Source organism: Loxodonta africana, chromosome 16 (genome assembly GCF_030014295.1).
Source record: "Loxodonta africana isolate mLoxAfr1 chromosome 16, mLoxAfr1.hap2, whole genome shotgun sequence".
In the NCBI taxonomy this organism is placed as follows: Eukaryota; Metazoa; Chordata; class Mammalia; order Proboscidea; family Elephantidae; genus Loxodonta; species Loxodonta africana.
In genome coordinates this window covers 10143416-10162698 of record NC_087357.1, presented here as the reverse complement: position 1 = coordinate 10162698, position 19283 = coordinate 10143416, and the positions used below count along the sequence as shown (strand labels likewise).

Genomic DNA, 19283 nt, shown 5'->3' with positions numbered 1-19283 from the left:
ACTCACAGATGCTGTTGGTAAGAGTATAATTTGGTCCGGTCTTTTTCAAAGTCAATTTGTTCTTTATCATTTAAATTACATTTAAATGATAAATGTAATTTGTTTATTTATTTGCTTATTAAAACTTTACATGAGCATACCATCTAATCCAAGATTTATAAGGTAACTTTTCAGAGTCTACTATAGAGATGCGTGTAAACATGCACCCCAAGAAGCCGATCAAGCAAGTTCATGTAGTATGGTGTCTGATAGCAAAAAATTAGAATCAGTTCAAATGTCCATGGTGCATCTATATTAGGGAATGCAATGCAGCAGTTTGAAAAAATTAATCTATTCATACTGAGATTGCAAAAACTCCCAGACACATAAAGTTAAACATAAAAAAGAAAGTTGTAGGATTTATGTCCTGTGTGTTGTAGTGTATGTTTAAAATTTTATGTATTTATGCACATGCATAAAATTTTAAACATACACTGTTTATATGTGATTGTAAAATGCACAGGAAAAAAAAACAAACGGTGAGATGTGATATCAAGGGAGACTGGGCTTCCTCTGTATTGTCTGAAACGTTAAAATGAAAATGTAACCCGTATCTTAATTATGTAATTTTAAAACTCCCTTGAGAGTAAATGTGGCAATGTTAAGTTTATTTACACATGTACATGTCTTTATTTTGTAAGGACTTGAATGCTTTTCAACCTTATTAAAAATCATAAAAATATTTTAAAGACAGGGAGAGTTAACATAATTCGTTGCCCTTCCAGTTTCCCAATATAATGACTTTAACCTCTATGTTGTCACTGCAAGGCAGTTTCATTAAAGTATTACAATCTCTAATCTGTAATTTTGAAACAAATCTTATGTTAAATGGTCATGCTGGATCAGACGATGTTTACTTTTAGAATGTCTGATGAAATACCAATATCACAAGACTCATCAACAGTCTTCTGGAAAGATTAGGGCTCCAGTGGGGAAGTTGCCTTTTTGTCAATAGCGAATCTCACTTTTGGTTTCTTTTTCAAAAAGTCTGTACAGCTTCTTTCAGGAATAAATTTAAAGGTGTTCCATATTTCACCATGATGTCTTGGGAAGCGCCTGAAAAATGGGACCACCACGGCTTCCTTATAGACATAAGATATTTGGTTATTTGAAAAGCCATCAAGACAAGATGGAACATAGTCACATGCCCAAAGATTGAAATTTCTTGAAACTTGTTGCCTTTTTTCTGTGGAAACCTTCTTACGTCCCAGGCCCTAGGGGAGAATCATGAGAAGATTAGGAGAGAAACATTCAACCAAGATCACACAGTTATGAGAACTTTATGAAATCCAGTTATATTATATCCTATGTTTAAATGCGCCATATGACAACTGTTAACAAGAATGCTCCCTTACCAACCTGTTGCAGGCTGTAAATCTACACAGCGTCCTGGTGGTGTTTTGTGATTCTCTGCACAGGCTTCCAGTCCCACCCAGAAGAATGGACTTGTAGAGACATGGCAGACAGAGATCAGAAAGCATGCCCAGACACAGCCTATTAGCCAGCCTCAAACACCAGGACCCTGGGGAGGTCCTATACCATCTATTATGGTTTGAATTATGTCCCTCAAAAATATGGGTTGTAAATCCTACTATATCTGTGGCTATAACTCCATTTGGGAATACGGTTTTCTTTGTTATGTTAAAGAGGCATATCAGTGTAGGGTGTGTCTTAAGTCAAGCTCTTTTGAGATATAAAAGAGCAAGATTAAGCAAGCAAGCAGCAGTGGGGGAAGATAGATGCCATACCACATGAAGAACACCAAGGAGCTAATAAACAAGATGAAAAGAGATAAGAACCTTCCCCCAGAGCTGACAGAGAAAGAAAGCTGTCCACGAGAGCCAGTGCCCTGAATTCAGACTTCTAGCCTCCTAAACTGTGAGAACGTAAATTTCCTCTTGTGGTATTTATGTTTACCGGCCCTAGGTAACTGAGACAGCATCTCTGCACCCAGCCTCAGTGTATCCAGTCCTGGGTGCACTCCAACTCTAGGTGGGGCAGGTGGCTCTCAGTGTGAGAAGTCTGGAGAGGCTGAATTCTGCTCCATCTTTGAGGGTTCCTCAAAGGAAATAGCACCGTGGGCTCCTGCTCACAAGCTTCCTTGTTGACTGTCAGCACCTCACATGTGGACCTGAGAATTAATGTGCATTCAAAGCTATGTATTCAGTTTGATCACAACTATGTGAAAACTGAAGAAGAAACACTACATTTAGACAAAAGATGAAAAAGAAACAGATACAACATAAAGTGAGGCTGATTTTTGTAAGGGTCAGCATCATGCAGGTCACAGCAGGAAACAGATGACACACTCAAATAGGAATAATGTGAGGAGTTTCATAAGGAGACATTTACATACGTGTCACACATGTGGGGGCAAACCCCAAGGGTCGGTGCCTCTAGACCCAAGGGGTACAGGGAGGGATCTAGTGCACACAGACCAGCCCCGGGGCAGGGCAGGGAGAAGAGAGGGCATGTGGTTCTGGAGAGACAAATGGAAGATACTGTGCACACTGTCCAAGCATTCTTTCTAAAAATTACTTGAGCATACTCCAGGAAAATGAAAAAACAAATAAAAGGGAGGGATGAAAAGGAGAAAGAGCCACAAGGAAAGCAACAAGTAAAACTTATCATTAAGTCTAAGACTTGCTGATAATGGGACTATGAAATGTATTAAAACTGTGAAGTAAGAATTCATAAAAAAGAAAGATAATACCAATTTGGAACTGAAACTCCAGAGATTTCAACAAGCTTGATAGGGAGGTTAGGACCAACCACTGCTTTGAACTCCAGGTGGCACCACTTAACCTTATCCTAAACGATGGCACCTCCTGCAGCTGGGAGCACACAACCTGTACCTCTGAACACAACAGAATTCCAGGAGGGTAAGTGAAGGGGTAAAGCACTCTGAGGGTCTTGCCTCATTCTTGGGAAACAGCTATTAACTTTTATATTGGTAGGGTAATATAAGTGTTAATATATTTCTTAAATATTTACTGTATTTTTAAGCAAATAACACACACATTCTACATTTGTTTGTTAACTGTGCTATCCCCCGTGAGGTATTTTTGTAAGCATGCTATGCTAATTTTTTTTACAGCAATATGTAAAAAAAAAAATTGGCATAGCAGTGTGTTATTTACATAAAAATATGGTATACTTAAGAGTAACCACTAGTTGAATATCAATAGAAGACAGAATGGGTAAATACATGCAACCAATCCAGCAAAGTTAGGACAGGAAGAAAAAGAAACAACATGCAAACATGATAAAAAGAAAACATAAAATGAGATGGCAAAAATAAAACCAAAACAAATTGTCACAAAAATATGAATGTTTAAATTTTCATATAAAGAAATGATGACTTTCATAGGAATTAGAGAAGGAAATGTTGCCACAATGAGCATCTGCCTCCTAGATTATGAGGCCAGAAGAATTGGATGGTGCCCAGCTACCATTAGTGAATGTTTTAATCTAAGGTTCTATAGAAGAATCTTGATCAAAATGGGGGTGGAAGGGATAAACAGAATTTTAAATTCTCAATGGAATCCAGACTTTCTGGAATCATTGAGGCTGAGTGAAGAATTGGAACTATTGCCCTGAGAAAACCTTTAAACCTTCAAATTAAAACCAAAAGTTTCCCCAGGTGTTTACTTTGAACCAACCAATAATTTAGCCTAATTAGTAAAGTATGTCTGCCTTGAGCATTGTGCTCTTTCAAAGATTCCCTTTTGTAAAAAAAAAAAAAAAAAAAAAAATCTAACCCTATAGCAAATGTAAAACCTTTTTCTAAATATTTTTTAGTTAAAAGAGAAATTTTAAGTATATTATAGGCTATTTGTAAGCAAATAATAATGAAGCTCTACTTCGAAAAACCTTTAGGATGTAGCCAAAGCAGTAACAGAAGACTATTCATAGTCTTAAATAAATTTATTAACAAAAAGGATTGCTAGCACATAAACTAAACATTCAACTGAAAAAATAAAAAAAAATATTTTTTAAAAAAGAATATTTTAAAGACAATACCATGTGCAGCTTATACCAATAAATTTGAAATGAACTGGATAAATTCTAGGTAAGCCTAGAAGAGATTAGAATGACCCTGTTCAAGAAGAGATAAAAAGTTGGAATAGGTTAATAATTAAGGGAGAAATTGAGAAGGTAGTAAAATAATTACTCTAAAAAAGATCTCAAACCCACATAATTTTATGGGCAAATTCTAAGTAACATTTGTTAATCTGAAAATCCTCATGTTATGTAAACTGTTCCAGAACACAGAGAAAGTTGGAAAGCTTCCAAAGCTTTCTACAAGACTAGCCTAACTCTGATAAAAATACATGTGGTACAGTCTCATTTATATAATTTAAAGGACACACATTTATGTGTGCATGCTTGCAAGTGAATTGCAAAAATTCTCAAATTTTACCTACCAAATTGATATCAGCATCGAGCCTTCAAAATGAGATTGTGAGGGGAAAAAATAAGAATGTTAATTTTAATTTTACATACTTCTGTATTTTTTGAAATTTTTTAAGGACATATGTTATTTGATCATTCAGAAAACAATTTTAAAAGATTCCATTTGGAAAAAAGGACAGAGTGGATATTCTGGTTGTTTATCCAACTCTGCAAGAGGCAAACCAGATTTTTTAGGTTCTGCCGTTTCAATTGTAGCCTAGAAAAAAAGAGTAACTTTGGACATGTTGTTTAACTTCAGTAGTTCTGTTTTCTCACCTGAAAATTGGGGGTGATACAAGTAATTAGCCCACAGAGTTGTTGATCATGAGATAATACAAAGCACTAATACACGGCAAGGAGGTCTGCTGGCGCAGTGGTTAAAGCGCTTGTCCGCTAACCAAAATATTGGCGGTTTGAACTTATCAGCTGCTCCGTGGTAGGAAGATGTGCCAGTCTGCTTCCATAAAGATTAAAACCTAGGAAACCATATAGGGCAGTTCTACTCTGTCCTATAGGGTCATTATGAGACTGCAACAGGTTCAACAATGGCAAATGCTCAGCAATGGTAAGTATTATTAACATCATCATCTTCTTGGACTTTCAGGTTCAGAAAGGAATCTCAGAAGTCACCTGATACAACTCTCAATCTAAGATGTGTTAACCAAGTGCTGTCCAGTATGATAACCATTCTCCAGTATGGTAACTGCTATCCAATACGCCCACCACGTGTCTGTCAGTTTGTAATACTGTGGGGCTTGCATGTTGCTGTGATACTGGAAGCTATGCCACAGGTATTCAGATACCAGCAGGGTCACCCACGGAGGACAGGTTTCAGGTGAGCTTCCAGACTAAGAAGGACCTGGCAGTCAACTTCTGAAAAGAATTAGTCAGTGACAAGCTTATGAATAGCAGAGAAACATTGTCTGATATAGTGCTAGAAGATGAGCCCCCCAGGTTGGAAGGCACTCAAGGGACAACTGGGGAAGAGCTGCCTCCTCAAAGTAGAAAAAAAGAGTTGACCTTAATGATGTGGATGGAGTCAAGCTTTTGGGACCTTCCTTTGCTGATGCGGCATGACTCAAAATGGGAATAAAGAGTTGCAAACATCCATTAATAATCAGAACATGGAATGTACGAAGTATGAATCCAGGAAAATTGGAAATCAAAAATGAAATGGAATGCATAAACATCAATATCCTAGGCATTAAAAAAGCTAAAATTGACTGGTATCATACATGAAGAAAGCAAGAGGTCATTAAAAAGACAGAAAAGAAAGAAAAGACCTAAAGGGATGTCAGGAGAGACCCTGAAACTTGTTCTTGGATGTCGAGTAGTTAAATCAAAAGGAAAAAATGTTGAAGTAGAAGAGTTGAACAGAAGATTTCAAAGGGCAGCTCAAGAAGACAAAGTAAAGTATTATAATGACATGTGCAAAGAGATGGAGATAGAAAACCAAAAGGGAAGAACACACTCAGCATTTCTCAAGCTGAAAGAACTGAAGAAAAAATTCAAGCCTCGAGTTGCAATAGTGAAGGATTCTATAGGGAAAATATTAAACAACACAAGAAGCATCAAAAGAAGATGCAAGGAATACACAGAGTCATTATACCAAAAAGAACTGGTCAACATTCAACCATTTCAAGAGGTAGCATATGATCAGGAACTGATGGTACTGAAGGAAGAAATCCAAGCTGTACTGAAGGCACAGGCAAAAAATAAGGCTCCAGGAATTGACAGAATATCAATTGAGATGTTTCAACAAACAGATGCGGCACCGGAAGTGCTCACTCATCTATGCCAAGAAATTTGGAAGACAGCTACCTGGCCAACCGACAGGAAGAGATCCACGTTTATGTCTATTCCCAAAAAAGGTGATCCAACCGAATGCGGAAATTATAGAATAATATCATTAATATCACTCACAAGCAAAATTTTGCTGAAGATCATTCAAAAGCAGCTGCAGCATATATCCACAAGGAACTGCCAGAAATTCAGGCCGGATTCTGAAGAGAATGGAAACCAGGGATATCATTGCTGATGTCAGATGGATCCTGGGTGAAAGCGGAGAATACCAGAAGGATGTTTACCTGTGTTTTATTGGCTATGCAGAGGCATTCGACTGTGTGGATCATAACAAATTATGGATAACATTGCAAAGAATGGGAATTCCAGAACATTTAATTGTCCTCATGAGGAACCTGTACATAAATCAAGAGGCAGTTGTTCGGACAGAACAAGGGGGTACTGGGTGGTTTAAAGTCAGGAAAGGTGTGCATCAGGGTTGTATTCTTTCACCATACCTATTCAATCTGTTTGCTGAGAGAGTAATCTGAGAAGCTGGACTATATGAAGAAGAATGGGGCATCAGGATTGGAGCAAGACTCATTAACAACCTGCGATATGCAGACAACACAACCTTACTTGCTTCAAAATGAAGAGGCCTTGAAGCATTTACTGATGAAGATCAAAGACCGCAGCCTTCAATATGGATTACACCTCAATAGAAAGAAAACAAAAACAACTGGACCATCATGATAAACGGAGAAAAGATTGAAGTTGTCAAGGATTTCATCTTACTTGGATCCACAATCATTACCCATGGAAGCAGCAGCCAAGAAATCAAAAGACCCATCGCAATAGGCAAATTGGCTACAAAGGACCTCTTTAAAGTGTTGAAGAGCAAAGATGTCACCTTGAAGACTAAGGTGCGCCTGACCCAAGCCATGGTATTTTCAATTGCATCATATGCATGTGAAAGCTGGACAATGAATAAGGAAGACCGAAGAATTGATGCCTTTGAATTGTGGTGTTGGTGAAGAATATTGAATATACCATGGACTGCCAGAACAACAAACAAGTCTGTCTTGAAAGAAGTACAACCAGAATGCTCCTTAGAAGCAAGGATGGCAAGACTATGTCTTACAAACTTTGGACATGTTGTCAGTAGGGATCAGTCTCTGGAGAAGGACATCATACTCAGTAAACACAGGGTCAGTGGAAAAGAGGAAGACCCTCAACAAGACAGATTGACAGAGTGGCTAAGGCAATGGGCTCAAGCAAAAAGATGATTGTGAGCGTGGCGCAGGACCAGGCAGTATGTCGTTCTGTGGTACATTGGGTCACTAGGAGTCAGAAGCAAATTGGCAACACCTAACAACCACAACAAATCCAATATGGTAGCCACTATCAAACACTTGAAACGTGGGCCATCCCGACTGAGCTGTGCCGTAAAGTGTAAAACACAAATCGGACTTCACTGGCTTAGTTTGGAAAAAGGAATTTCAAAATATCTCAATTATTTGTATATTGATTACATGTTGAAGTGATAATTTTGAGAAACACGGAGTTATATAAAAATATTAAGATTAAGTTCACTTGTTTCTTTTTAGTATTCTTAATGTGGCTACTGGAAAATGTAGAATTCCATGTGAGGTTCGCATTATGTTTCTGTTGCAGTTAACCACCACTAACCAGACTTTGCTCACGCTCTCCGACGATGGGGGACTCACCACCTGTACCCATGGACAACTCCAGTTATTAGGAAGTCCTTCCTTGTAATATGTAAGCTCCCCTCCCTGCCACCCTCCTTGTGGGCCTTGGCTCTACCGTCCAAAGACACCATGCCTCTTTCCCATGAAAGATCTTCACAAGAAAGCTCATGATGAGAAAATTTACAGGAAGTCACCTTGAGAAGTAGGAAGAGCACACAAACCTGAGGCAAAAGGCTGGTGTCGACCTTAAAAGCTGTGTGGAAATTTGGGAGTTTCATGCATTTTTTTTTTTTTTTTTGGTAACCTGTTATGAATCTTGTTTAAGACCTTCTTTTAATGTTGACCTTGTTCTCGTTTTGAGGTCAGGAAGTCCTCTATCTTCAATGTGCCTCAGAAAATCAACAGCCCTGATGTTGTCCCCCGTTTTATTTGGAAAGAACTACTCACAGTGTCAAAGTAGTACCCAGTGTTCTCAAAGCTGTGCCGGTTGTCGTGGACGGAGAAGGGGAAGTTGTTATTTACAGCTTGCTGGAAAAGAGCGAGGGAAGAGGTTAGAAGGCACACATCAGAAACCCAGGGTGCTTTCAGGACTGGGACACGGGGAGCGGGGAAGGAAGGTTGAGGAGGCAAGTGATCTCAGAGTAAAGAAATGAACCCACCACCAGAGGACAAACAGCCCAGGACAGTGAGGTCACACATGTCTGTGGTGGATCAAGGCTTTGAAACCAATCTTATCGCCAACTTTCTGAAATCATAAAAATCCTCTTTCAAAACACCTTATTTGGAGGAAAGAAGGAAAAGTTTATGGGCTTCTGAACTGAAAGCTGGAAAGGATGTTTGAGTCCTTCATTTGGGCGGTAAGGATCCTGGGAGAGCAGAGCGCTAGTCCAAGGACCCAGGTGAGGAGCAGGCGTAAACTCAGTACCACTGAGGTTGCTCGTGAATCATAGGCGGTGAACTATGAGCCGTAACCAAAGGTGTTGCTTCGTGTCTTTAGATGAACCTGACGTGGCCACCTGGACCAAGAGGTACCTCCTTCTGGAGCATGTAGGGAAATGGGGCAGGGGCCTGGGCTTGTCAAAATGATGAGGTGTGAGGTGAGCATGCTGCCACCATTTAGGGTCCAGGCTGGTACGCGTGCAGTTCCTCATAAGGAAGACTCATCTGGCCACACAGGCTCTGCTGGTGAATTTCATGTGTCAACTTGGCTTGGCTATGGTGCCCAGTCGCTTGGTCAAACACTAGTCTAGATGTTGCTGTGAAGGCATCTTGCAGATATGATTATCATTTACAATCAGGCACCTCTAAGTAAAGGAGATTATTCTTGATAATGTAGGTGGGTCTCATCAGAGCCAAAACTGAGGTTTCCTGGAGAAGGGATTCTTAAGACGGGTTTCCAGCTGCCAGCCTGCCCTACAGATCTCACTTGCCAGCCGCCACAACTGCATAAACCGATTCCTTAAATAAATCTCTTCGGCGTGTGTGTGTGTGTGTGTGTGTGTGTGTACCATCACCCCACTGTCAGTGTGTTGTTCTGTGGTAGCTTGGGTGTTTCTGTGATAGTGGAAGCTATGCCACCCAGTATTTCAAATACCATCAGGGTCACCCATGGTGTACAGGTTTCAGTGGAATTTCCAGGTGAGGAAGGAAGGAAGGCCTGGTGATCTACTTTTGAAAATTAGCCAATGAAAACACTACGAATCACAACAGAACATTATTCAATACGGTGCTAGAAGATGAGTCCCCTAGGTTGGAAGGCACCACACAATAGCCACAAGAATGGACTCGAACATGCCAACGATCATGAAGATGGCGCAGGACCAGGCAATGTTTTGTTCTGTTACACAAAGGGCCACTGTGAGTTGTAGCCAACTAGATGGCAACCAACAATATGTATGTGTGTGTGTGTGTGTGTGTGTGTGTGTGTGTGTGTGAGTATGCATGTGTATCCTATTGCCTCTGTCCTCTGAAGAACCCTGACTGATACAAACGCCAATGGTGCTGCCCCCTTTGAGAGCACTGGGGGCATCTGGCTGCAGCCCCCGCTCCACACTCACGTTCTCCCGGACTTTGTATATCGGTGGTAGCTTCCCCTCCACTTGACAAGTCAAATGTGGAACATGAGGCTGTTTTAACATAGCGCTTGTGATGGATTCTGGTGTCTTCTGCGTGAGTCCAATGTGAGGGAACTGGAAAGACAGTGCATGTCTTGATTAAAACCAGACACATCTGAACCTACAGACCAAGTATCAGAGCTTCCTCCATAAAGTGATTAAAATGCAATTTGGGTGCTTCTGGTATCCAGTGGAAATGGCATTATTTTTGTAATTTTAAAGTATTTTTTCCAAGACAAGAAAACACTGTAATGACCTGCTGGTTTCAAGTTACAGGGGCCACCTCTGCTGCACCCACGCCTGAACTATTTCCAGGCCTGGAGGTTGGCGTCGGCCTCAGCGAGAGCAGACAGCACTCAGAGGAGACAGAAGTGGGTTGTCTGAGGTCTTCCTTCCGGGCAGGGAGCTCCCAGTACTTGAGATCAGGGATCCAGCCCACATTCGTGGAGGTGAGCCCAACCTCCAGCAACACAGTACGAGAGTGGCCCGAGAACATGGGACCCCACTGACCTCCAATGAGAATGTAGGGTGGTGGAGAGTGGGGACTTCTAGCGAAGCAAAGGGGGTAGAAGGATGCAAAGCAAAAAAGTGAGGAAAATGAGGATCACTTAGGAGAGCCCTAGGGATCAAAACCTGTGAAAAGAAGGGAGGAAGCAGGTACTGGGAGAGGGAGGCACTGAGCTGCGATGTCATACCAATGGAGGCCTCAGCAGCCCTGCCTAGGACCTGAGTTGTCCTGACGACGGGCAAGGACACCCGGCCTTTGTGTTCCCTGATGGCTCAGACATCTGTGGGGCTGCCACAGGAAAAGGAGCTGACCGTGGGCGAGGTAGCTGTCCTCAGCCGAGGAGTCCTGAGGGGTAGACTGTGAGGGCCACTTTCTCAGGACCAGGGGAATAAGCCCTTCTTCCTGAGGAGGATGTGGGTGACACTTCATAGCCACTGCAGCTCACTTCAATTTTATTTGAAAGCCACCCCAACAAAGTAGGCACCAAAGACCTTAGGGATCTCTAGGAGTGGAAAACAGGCGGAAACTAAAATACAAATGAAAGGCAAGGGCCTGACTCGGTGAAAAGTCCCACAAAGGGAGGAAGCATAACATGGTGCCTGGGCCATGGCTATGGACTCAGAGGCCCTGAATCCAGTCCCAGCTTTCTCTTCTACCAGGTGACCCTATGTAAGAGACTTAACTTTTCCAAGCCTCCGTTTCCTTACCCGTGAAACGGGAATAACACCTTCTTGATAGAATAACTGACCAACCAGCTGCTGCCAAGTCGATTCGACCCATGGTGACCCGCCGCGTGTCAGAGTAGAACTGTGCTCCATAAGGTTTTCAGTGGCTGATTGTTCGGAAGGGGTTCCTTTATACTGCCTCTGGGTGGACTTGAACCACCAACCTTTCAGTTAGCAGCTGCACACCTTAATTGTTTGCACCACCTGGGGACACTTTATCAGGTAGATTTGTCCAAAAGGGGCAATGCATGCACCCAGGCAAGTTTTTTTTTTTGCTCACAGCTGTCCCCCGTCCCTGAACCCTTTGCTATGTATGGCCTTGAATCAGTCTGCCTTCCTTCTCTTGGATTGTAAGGGCATTGGCCAGCACTGCTATACTCCCTCTGCTCCTTCCCAGGCCACAACATGACTTGATCTTGAGCCGGTGTTTGTTTAAAGTCTGTGCACAAGAGTGTGTTTAGTGTGTTTTACACTCATGCAGACATGGAAGAGATGCTTGGTTAGGAGTTCTACGCAGCTGTGAGAAGAAACAGCTCAGAGGCACACAGCGATGGACCAAAAAAAGCCAAACCAAACCCGTTGCTGCTGAGTCAATTCCGACTCTTAGCGCCCCTATAGGACAGAGTAGAACTGCCTCCTAGGGTTTCCAAGGAGCAGCTGGTGGATTCGAACCACAGACCTTTTAGTTAGCAGCTGTAGCTCTTAATCACTGTGCCACCAGGGATTTGTATCAGCAATGGACAGATCTTCAAAACACAGTTGCTGAGTGGAAAAAAGAAGAGAATGAGAGATATAGCCCCACACTGTTTATGTAAACAGATGATCCCTGTGCACAAACAACAACGCATAATTGTCAAGAACTCCTCCGAATAAAAGAATGTCCATGCACACATTTGAATGGCTGCCAGTGGGGTGAGGAGGGTGGGGATGGGGATTGGGGTTCAAGGGCAAGGAAAAGACCACACAAACTCCCGTGCCTTTATGTGGACGGTCTAGAAGGTTCTGCAGGAAATTGCTCACAGGAGAATCTGGAAGAAGGAAGACTTTCTCTTCACTGTTTCTTAAGTGCATATATCATTGTGGATTTTTCTTCAAAAATGATTGTGTTTTGTTTCTGATTAGAGTTGTAATACATGCTCATGGTTTAGAAGAATTCGAACAATATGGAAAAGCAGAGGAAGGAAGTAAAATTCACCTGAAACCCTATCACCCCTTCCCACTAACTCTTCGGTGACCATCCTTTTCATATATCCCTATAAGGATGTACACACACACACACATATAATTCTGGCCCTCATTTTATTGTTATTGTTAGCCACCGTCCATGTGACTCCATGCACAACAGAACAAAATGCTGCTTGGTCCTGTGCCATCCCCATGATTGGCTGTGGATCAGACCAACGTGATCCACAGAGTTTTCACTGGCTGATTTTCAGAAGTAGATCACCAGGCCTTTCTTCCTAGTCCGTCTCAGTCTGGAAGCTCTGCGGAAACCTGTTCAGCATCATAGCAACATGAGAGCCTCCAGTGACAGACAGGTGGTGGCTGCGCATGAGGTGCACTGGCTGGGAATCGAACCTGGATCTCCTGCATGGAAGGTGAGAATTTTACCACTGAACCACCACTGTTTCCTTGCATACACGTTGTTGTTATTATGTGCCGTCGAGTCGGTTCCGATTCACAGCGGCCCTATAGGATAAAGTAGAAATGCCCCACAGGGTTTCCAAGCAGCGGCTGGCGGGTCCTAACTGCCAACCTTTTTTGGCTAGCAGCTGAGCTCTTAACCACTGCGCCACCAGGGCTCCATTGCATACATAGGACCATATTATAAATGTGGTTTTAAAAATGATGAGTACCTTTTCATTTGACAGTAACTTTAAAAAAAAAAAAATTTTTTTTTTTTTTTGGTTACTTTCTCTCTCTCCTTCTTGTCACCTCCCGCCCTCCCCCCCCCATGCCACCCCCAGAGAACCAATATCAACCACTGAGAGGGGATTTATGCTGCTTTGCAAAAATGGGATCCTATTATGCATACTGCTTGCATCTTGCTTTTCGTACTTAACAATATACCCCGGACATTCTTCAAAGTCAACCTGTTCATTTCTAATTCATCCTGTATTGCATTTTCAAAAACCATTTTGAACAATTACCTTTTAAGGGTAAATATAAATAATACACAGGGTCAACAACCTTTCCTTTCTTCCCTCCTCCAGTTTAGTCGGGTCAACCCTCGGTTCTGGGCAGCTGTGGACAATTGGGTTGAAGGTGGGGGCAGCAGCTCTGACATCAGGAATGTTCTCTCTCACCAGAAACGTGACAACTGACTTGGGTTCATTTGTATTCTGCAAATCCATGAATTGGATCTCTGTTAGAAAAAAGATGGCTCTAGCATTTTAATTTCACTCTTTTAAAATATATCTTTAATGGCTATAACAAGATAGCTGTGAAATAAACCCTTCTGTTAGATATTGTAACCATGAAATATTGCTTTTTAACTAGTCAGTGGTGAAATTTTTGCTGCACTCAATCACTCGATGACTGAAATATTAAAGAAGGAGGTGAAAACCTGCAGAAAAAGTCTTTCCCACCCAGCAACAGTCAGATGACAGCCAGCAAGGTCAACCGCAAAAAAACCATCCCCTCTAATGTGGCAATTACTGCCCTCCCAAATGGTCTGCCTGCCACTGACTCAAGGCCAACAATTTCTTTAATTTTCCCAACTCATCTACAAGTTACTTTGGGAAATGCCAGGATCAGCACTATTCTTTTTTATGCTCTTACATGCTGGTGGCAGAAAGAGTCCACACCAAAGGCTAAGATCAAGCTTGGGGAACATGGCCTCTCCACCTAAAACCCAGGCATGGGGCTACAGTTCTGGAGTCTCGGGTGAAGGATGCTATGCACCTGTGAAAGACTCTTTCTTCCCTTCTGTCTTACTAACAAAACCCTGACTTTGTTTGGGGTGGCAATGTGTCTGGTTAATAAATACCTCCCCAGACTCCCTTGCAGCTAAGTTGGTCATGCAACTCAGTAAGAAGGCAGCCAAAGTCCATCGGACAGGGCTCCTGGAAAAGCTATTGTTTTCCTGATTAAAAGGGGAAGACTTAATTAGTGGGTGCCCTCTGTCCTTTTGTCCTTTTTTCCTGCCTGGGTTTGGACTCAATGCTTAGACAGGGAATGTTGTTGTTAGCTGTCATGGCGTAGGCCCCTAACTCACTGTGAAAAAATGGCGTGGCAGCCGGGGAGGGGCATCTGACCTCCTCTAACTTTACAAGTGGGAAACAGAAATCTTTATCCACATCAACAGCCCGAGGCTGATTGCTGTGAGGTGGAGTTCAGACATGTCTCTACCCTCCCATCTTTTTACCAATTCTGACACAAGCTGCCCCTCCCTTGGCACTCTCTACTTCTCTGCTGGGCTCAGTAATTTGCTGCAATGGCCACACAAAACACACAAACCATACTAGCAGTTAGGAGGTTTATTAGCGAAATAAAAAAATAATAAAAGGTTACAATTCCTGATACAGTTCTCTGATCAGATAGCCTCTTCTCAGTCATGCCCACAGGTAGGCCTCTCCCTGGCCCTTGGCCTCTTAGCCCCTCAGGCTTCTTGGGCCTCTTGGCCCCACCTCTGCCCTGCTTGGTCAAGTGTTACAAAGCTCTTTAGCTCTGCCAAAAAGTGCCTAGTCACCCCACTCTGCCATCAATCCTTGGCCTGAGGGCGCTCTGCTCTCTAGCTCCATGGGTCAGCAAGCCTAGCTCCACTGACAGGTGCTTGGAGGCACCTCACTCCTCCAGCAAGCCTCCAGCCAGAAGGCGGTCAGCTTTCTCACTCTATGGGCTAGGAAGCCCACTGCACCATCTCCTGGTTCTGCTGCTTCTGCTGCCACCATTTCTCTGCTGCTGCTTCTCACTGTCTCTCACCATCTCCAGTGTTCAGCTCTTTCTCTCTCTGTCTACTGGGTCTCAGAGGTTCTCAGTGCATGGATCACAGGTCCAAAGGATGTACTGTACTCCTAGCTCTTCTTTCTTGGTAGTAGGTCCCCCCTTTCTGTTTCTGAGGTAACCCATTTTAAGCCTAGCGGGATAGCAAAACTAACAAATCCCCTCATTAGGGTTCTATATACCTTATCTGCATGGTCCCACACCCACAGAGTGCCATGCACCTTATTTGCTTTATTACCAAGCTATCCAATCCCCTTGATTGGCCACAAGCACCTCATTTGCATACTCACAACCAGTCATTTGGTGGGAGTTAAAAGATCATAGGTAGAAGGGCCATATTAAGTAATTCACTGCACTGCATATGGTGACCCTGTGCACAACAGAATGAAACGTTGCCCAGTCCTGCACCATCCCCATGATCAGTCGCGGACCAGACCATTGTGGCCTGTAGAGTTTTTATTGGCTCATTTCCAGAAGTAGGTTGCCAGCCCTTTCTTCGTAGTCCATCTTAGTCTGGAAGCTCCTCTGTAACCTGATCAGCATTGTCTTAGTCATCTAGTGCTGCTATAACAGAAATACCACAAGTGGGTGGCTTTAACAAACAGGAATTTATTCTCTCACAGTCTAGGAGGCTAGAAGTCTGAATCTAGGACACCAGCTCCAGAGGAAGGCTTTGGCTCTTGGGGATGGTCCTTGTCATCCATCTTCCCCTGGTCTAGGAGCTTCTCAGTGCCGGGTCCCCTCGCCTAAAGGACATGCTCCACTGCTTGCTCTTATTTCTTGGTGGTAATGAGGTTCCTCTCCTCTCTGCTCGTTTCTTTCTTTTATATTTCAACAGAGATTGACTCAAAATACAACCTAATCCTATAGATTGAGTCCTGCCTCGTTAACATAACTATCTGTAATCCTGTCTTATTAATATCGTAGAGGTTAGGATTTACAACACACTAGATAATCACATCAGACCACAAAGTGGCCTACCACCACACAATACATAGCTTAGCCAAGTTGACACACATTTTTGGGAGACACAATTCAATCTATAACAAGCATCACAGCAACACACAAGCCTCTACTGACAGACAGGTGGTAGCTGTATATGAGGTGCATTGGCCAGGAATCAAACTCAGATCTTCCACATAGAAGATGAGAATTCTACCGCTGAACCACTGCCCCCATCTCCATATGGGGGCATATCCCATACTAAGGATGGCAGATCAGGAAGCTAAAAAGAGCCTGGGTCTCTGATGACTCCCTTGAGCAGCTGTATCAGCCCCGTACTACTTCCAAATTTATTATTACTTGAGAAATAGAAACCTATATTTGGTTAAGACAGTGTAGTCAGTTTTTCATAATGTTCAGTCAAACACAATCCTAACCGATATTGTTGGCGATAGAAAGAGGGGAAGCTACTTAACTTAATGTGGGAAACTTACGTTTTCTCTTCATGGGCATAGTGTTTATAGTCTCAACCACTACGCCACCAGGGTTTCCTAGTGTTATGTAGTTAACACTATTTCCCATTTTACTTTGGCTGCCAGGGAGCTCACAGTCACGTCTGATGCCCAAATAGCTACCAGAGCCCTGGTGGTACAGTGGTAAAGAACGGTTGGCAGTTTCAATCCACCAGCTGCTCCTTGGAAATCCTATGGGGCAGCTCCACTCTGTCCTATAGGGCCGTTATGAGTCAGAATCAGTTCAACGGCAACGGATTTGGGTTTTTTTTTTTGATGCCATCATGTCGTACTGGTGATTTATTTCACCAGCCCTCATCTCTTATTCTAAAATGTATTTAAACTATTTTACTGTGTGTATTTTCCACACATCACCTTAAATCTTTGTGGAATGAAGCAAGGTGTGTTAAAAAAAAAAAAGGGGGAAAGCATATATCTATATGTAGTAGTGAAGGTCCCTGGGTAGCACAAACAGTTTGTGTTCAAGTACTAACCTAGAGGTTAGTGGTTCAAACCCACCCAGTGGTACCACAGAAGATAGGCCTGGCAATTTGTTTTCATAAAGATTACAGCTGAGAAAACACTATGAAGCAGTACTACTCTGTAATACATGGGATTGCCACGAGTCACATTCAACTGACAGCAACTAACAACACAACAATATGTAACAATTGCTGTTGAGTTGATTCCAACTCAAAGCAACTCTATAGGACAGAGTAGGACCGTCCCACAGAGTTTTCAAGGAGTCCCTGGTGGATTCCAACCGCCAACCTTTTGGTAGGCAGCCGCAGCACCTACGCCACCAGGATTTCCAATATGTAACAGTTATTAAGTACTGAGTGGGCACTACGTACCAAGCAGAATATTTACCACTTTTGTATGATTATCTCATTAACCCCCACAATGGCCCTCTAACCTTGGTACGTTATTGCTCCCATTTTACGGATAAAGAAATTGAGATTTAGAAAGACTAATCTAATTAGCCGAAGTCATGCTAAAGTGGGTAGAGTCAGTTTTTGAAGAACTTCAAACCCGAATTTACCAAGGTGTCCTCAATTTTTATTTTTTATGTTTTCTTGTAAACAAATGTAAGAGTTTTCTGTGTATCGCGATCTTAAAAGAGGTTAACTCCATGTCTGGCCCTGATTCTGCCCCTCGTTGCCAAGTATCAGGGTGGGTACAGGTGACAGTCTGCTGCTGTGACTACCCTTGAAATTTCTTTTGTGAATGAATTACAGAAATCAGAAGTGGAAAAGACCTGTCAGCACATGATACATACATACTAGAGACCAAACAGGAGTCCCTGGTGGTGTAAATGGTTAACGTGCTCAGCTGCTAACCGAAAGGTTGGTGGTTCGAGTCCACCCAGAGGCACCCAGAAAGAAAGTCCTGGTAATATAAAGGTAATATACTTCCGAAAAATCAGCCATTGAAAACCCTACGGAGCACAGCTCTACTCTGACACACACGGGGGTGCCACGAGTAGGAACTGACTTGGCAGCAACTGGTTTTACTGGTCAACACCAAATAAGAGAGGCTCTTGGGCCAGAAATGTTTCTTGTAGATAGTGGGATAGTAGTAACTCCCTCTGGGCTTTGTGACCAATATTAAAAGAGAAGGGCCTGGGGAAGAGTGAAGCTGGAAGGCTTGCCAATGATCGAGATGGGCTGATGGTGCCTTCTGGAACTCTTCCCACTCCGTAGTCTGGTGGGAATCAGGTTGTGAGCCAGAAGAAATGTGTTTAGAGGTTTCTAATACAATATTAATTTATTCAGCAAATATCTATTGAGCGCCTTCTCTGTGCCAGATCCTACTATGGGCACTTGGAATTCATCAGTGAATAAAAAGACAAAGACCCCCGCCCTCATGGAGCTTACATTCTAGCTGGGGGACACAAACAATAAACACGATAAAATATGTTATAAAATATGTCAGAAGATATGTGACAGAAAAAAGAAAGAGCAGAGCAGGCAGCAAGTACTGCCTAGTGGGCACTTACAAGGAGCCAATGTGCTGAGTGTTTTACACACGTGACTTCATTTCCCCTTCCCAGGAACCCCATCAGATTCCCATTTCACTGATGAAGGAGCAGGGGCTGAGTAATTTGTCAAAGGTCACGCTGCCATCGGTAGCAGAAGCAGGATTTGAACTCAGTTCTGCATCCTCAGCCAAGCCCATGTGGCACAAGAAAGGTAGCGGAGGGCACCATCTCTCTTACCCATATTCCATCCTTGTCTAAAGGTGGGTTGAAGCATCTTCCTTTGGGCATTCTCTCCAGGAAGCTGATCGTGGCTGAGGCTGGCTGCCTTACCTCTCCATTGCCTCTCAAGCTCTGCACATCTAGGGCGTCACTCCTCCTCCCTGTTCCTGAACTTGAATTCTCAGCCTTTGACCTGGAGGTAAGCTGGGGAATGTCCATTGTTGTCATAGAATCAGAGCTCACCCATCACAATGGGTGGAGGGGACCGGTCATCTGGGTCCTCTGAGGATTCCTGCCACTGCGGCTCCCCAGGTAAGAGGCAGAACCACCAGGTCCCAGGTGAGGAAGTGCC

The 19283-nt window shown here is 42.9% G+C and overlaps 1 protein-coding gene across 1 annotated transcript; it reads right to left on the bottom strand.

The window, feature by feature from the left end:
- Positions 1 to 956: 956 nt before the first annotated feature.
- On the bottom strand, positions 957 to 19000 carry TEX36 (testis expressed 36). The gene is made up of 4 exons (XM_003419674.3): positions 18950 to 19000; positions 10043 to 10174; positions 8433 to 8513; positions 957 to 1253 (listed from the first exon to the last, which is right to left on the bottom strand). The coding sequence occupies exons 1-4, from the start codon at positions 18998 to 19000 to the stop codon at positions 957 to 959; spliced, it is 561 nt and encodes a 186-aa protein (XP_003419722.3).
- Positions 19001 to 19283: the final 283 nt, after the last annotated feature.